The 1,843-nt window shown below is 38.9% G+C and overlaps 1 protein-coding gene across 1 annotated transcript in view; it reads left to right on the plus strand.

Moving 5' to 3' along the window:
• Positions 1-740, plus strand: part of LOC100964646 (thiamine transporter 2-like) — a 33,697-nt gene extending 32,957 nt beyond the window's left edge. The window contains exon 5 of the mRNA XM_012802110.2: positions 278-740. Within this exon, the coding sequence (XP_012657564.2) occupies positions 278-451 (174 nt within the window). The 3' untranslated portion in view covers positions 452-740. The remainder of the gene's footprint in view (positions 1-277) is intronic.
• The last annotated feature ends 1,103 nt before the right edge of the window (positions 741-1,843 follow it).

Here is a 1,843-nt window from a genome sequence, read left to right on the forward strand (position 1 = left end):
AAAAAAAAAAAAAAAAAAAATGCAAACTGAAATGTTTATTAAATTATATGATATAAAATTCAAATAAAGCCATGAGGTTCAGAAACTCATTTAACCTTTACAATAAATATGACTAGCTAATGTCATTATTCTAATTTCATGAATTAGAAAACTGAGGCCCAGCTTCAGTGATCTGGTCTCTCAGCTGGTAGTGAAGTATCATTATAGACCTGTGTCTATAATCTGCCACATCTGTGTGATTTTTTTACAAATGTCTTCTTTTTCTTTTGTTATTTAGTTTTTAGTTTATGGAAGTTATTTCTCAGTCATTGCTGGAATTTTCCTAATGAGAAGCTTTTACACAATCTACTCAGCCAAATGCGGAAAGAAAAAATGTAATCCGACAACTGGCCAGAATCCAAGTGAATCGGGGGACGCAGTTCCTGATGTGAGCACAGTAACGCAGCTGTAGCCTGGTCCCAACTACCATGGACAGAAGACAAGTTAGTGTGATTGTAAATACATGGTACTAAGCGACATGGCGTTTTAACATTTCATCCTAGATTAACCTATTGCAAAACATTAGACCATCAGTGAACTGAATACAACCAAATGATATAATTGACCAGATTGAAACAAACCATCTTCATGGCCTCAGTGAGCAACTGGAACCCAAAATACTGTTTTGATACATTCAAGCCCACCCCCAAACAACAGAGAAATAAAAGTTACTATCCGCAGCAACATGAAATAGCCTATGCCCTTCCTCATAAAAGCGTGATTTGTTTTGATTTGAATAATAAAGAAGCATATATGGCAGCTCTGACACATGGTAAGGGGGCAATATGTGACAACCATGATTATTACAGTCATATTATACACCAAGATACAAAGTTAGAATGTGCAGAATACTCAATTCCTGTAATCCAGGGCAAAAGAAATAATGAAAAATTTGAACTAAACTTTACCATGACCTTGCATGGAAAGACAAGATATTATAGATTTCAAGTCTTGGATTTATGTCAAAGTTATTGCTGTTTGTGCTGGTCAATTTTAATTGTCAACTTGAGTAGGCTATATCTTTTTGTTGATTTAATTGAGCACTGACCCAGGTGTTGCTGTGAAGTATTTTATGGATGTGATGAAAGTCAATTTTAAATAGGGAGATAATTCTACATAATCTGGGTGGGCCTAGTTCCACCAGGTGAAGGGTTTCAAGAGCAGAGGATAGATTCTGTGAACAGGAGAAGGAGAAATTCCATCTGTAAACAGAAGCATCAGCCCTTGCCTGGGACTTGCACACATACCCCCCATTCTGATGGACTATCCTATTAATTTTGCACTAATTTGTAAGCTCCCATAATCCTATCAGCCAGTATCTTGAAATTAATCACAATATACATCTTCTGCTGCTTCTGTTTCTCAGGTTTGAACACTTGCTGATACACATCTATACAAGTAATATCTTCTTTCCACTTAGTATGTGGTACTGCTTTGTTGAATGATCCATTGGGATTGGAGAGCTCAAGTGACCTTCAAGGGTAAATGTGGGCCCCATTAGGACTCAAGTAAATTCTTAGCTGTGAGGAGCCACATCCCCCCAGGCAGCAGTGATGTTCTGTGCCATAAGCAGCTAAAACATGTTGAGTTATGGAACTCATTCACTGGTGGGAAGCTCCCCAAACAGCCTTAAAGCAGATAAGCACCACGGGTCACATGTTTGTCCTCAAACCTCCCATTATCACCAGTTTAATTTTTCCCCTAAAGAAACCTAGAAATAGGCTCGGCACCTATAGCTCAACCGGCTAAGGCGCCAGCCACGTACACCTAAGGTGGCGGGTTCGAATCCCCAGCCCGGACCCGC

The sequence above is a fragment of the Otolemur garnettii genome, unplaced genomic scaffold (assembly GCF_000181295.1).
Source record: "Otolemur garnettii isolate 467f Iridium unplaced genomic scaffold, OtoGar3 scaffold00013, whole genome shotgun sequence".
NCBI classification, from domain to species: Eukaryota; Metazoa; Chordata; class Mammalia; order Primates; family Galagidae; genus Otolemur; species Otolemur garnettii.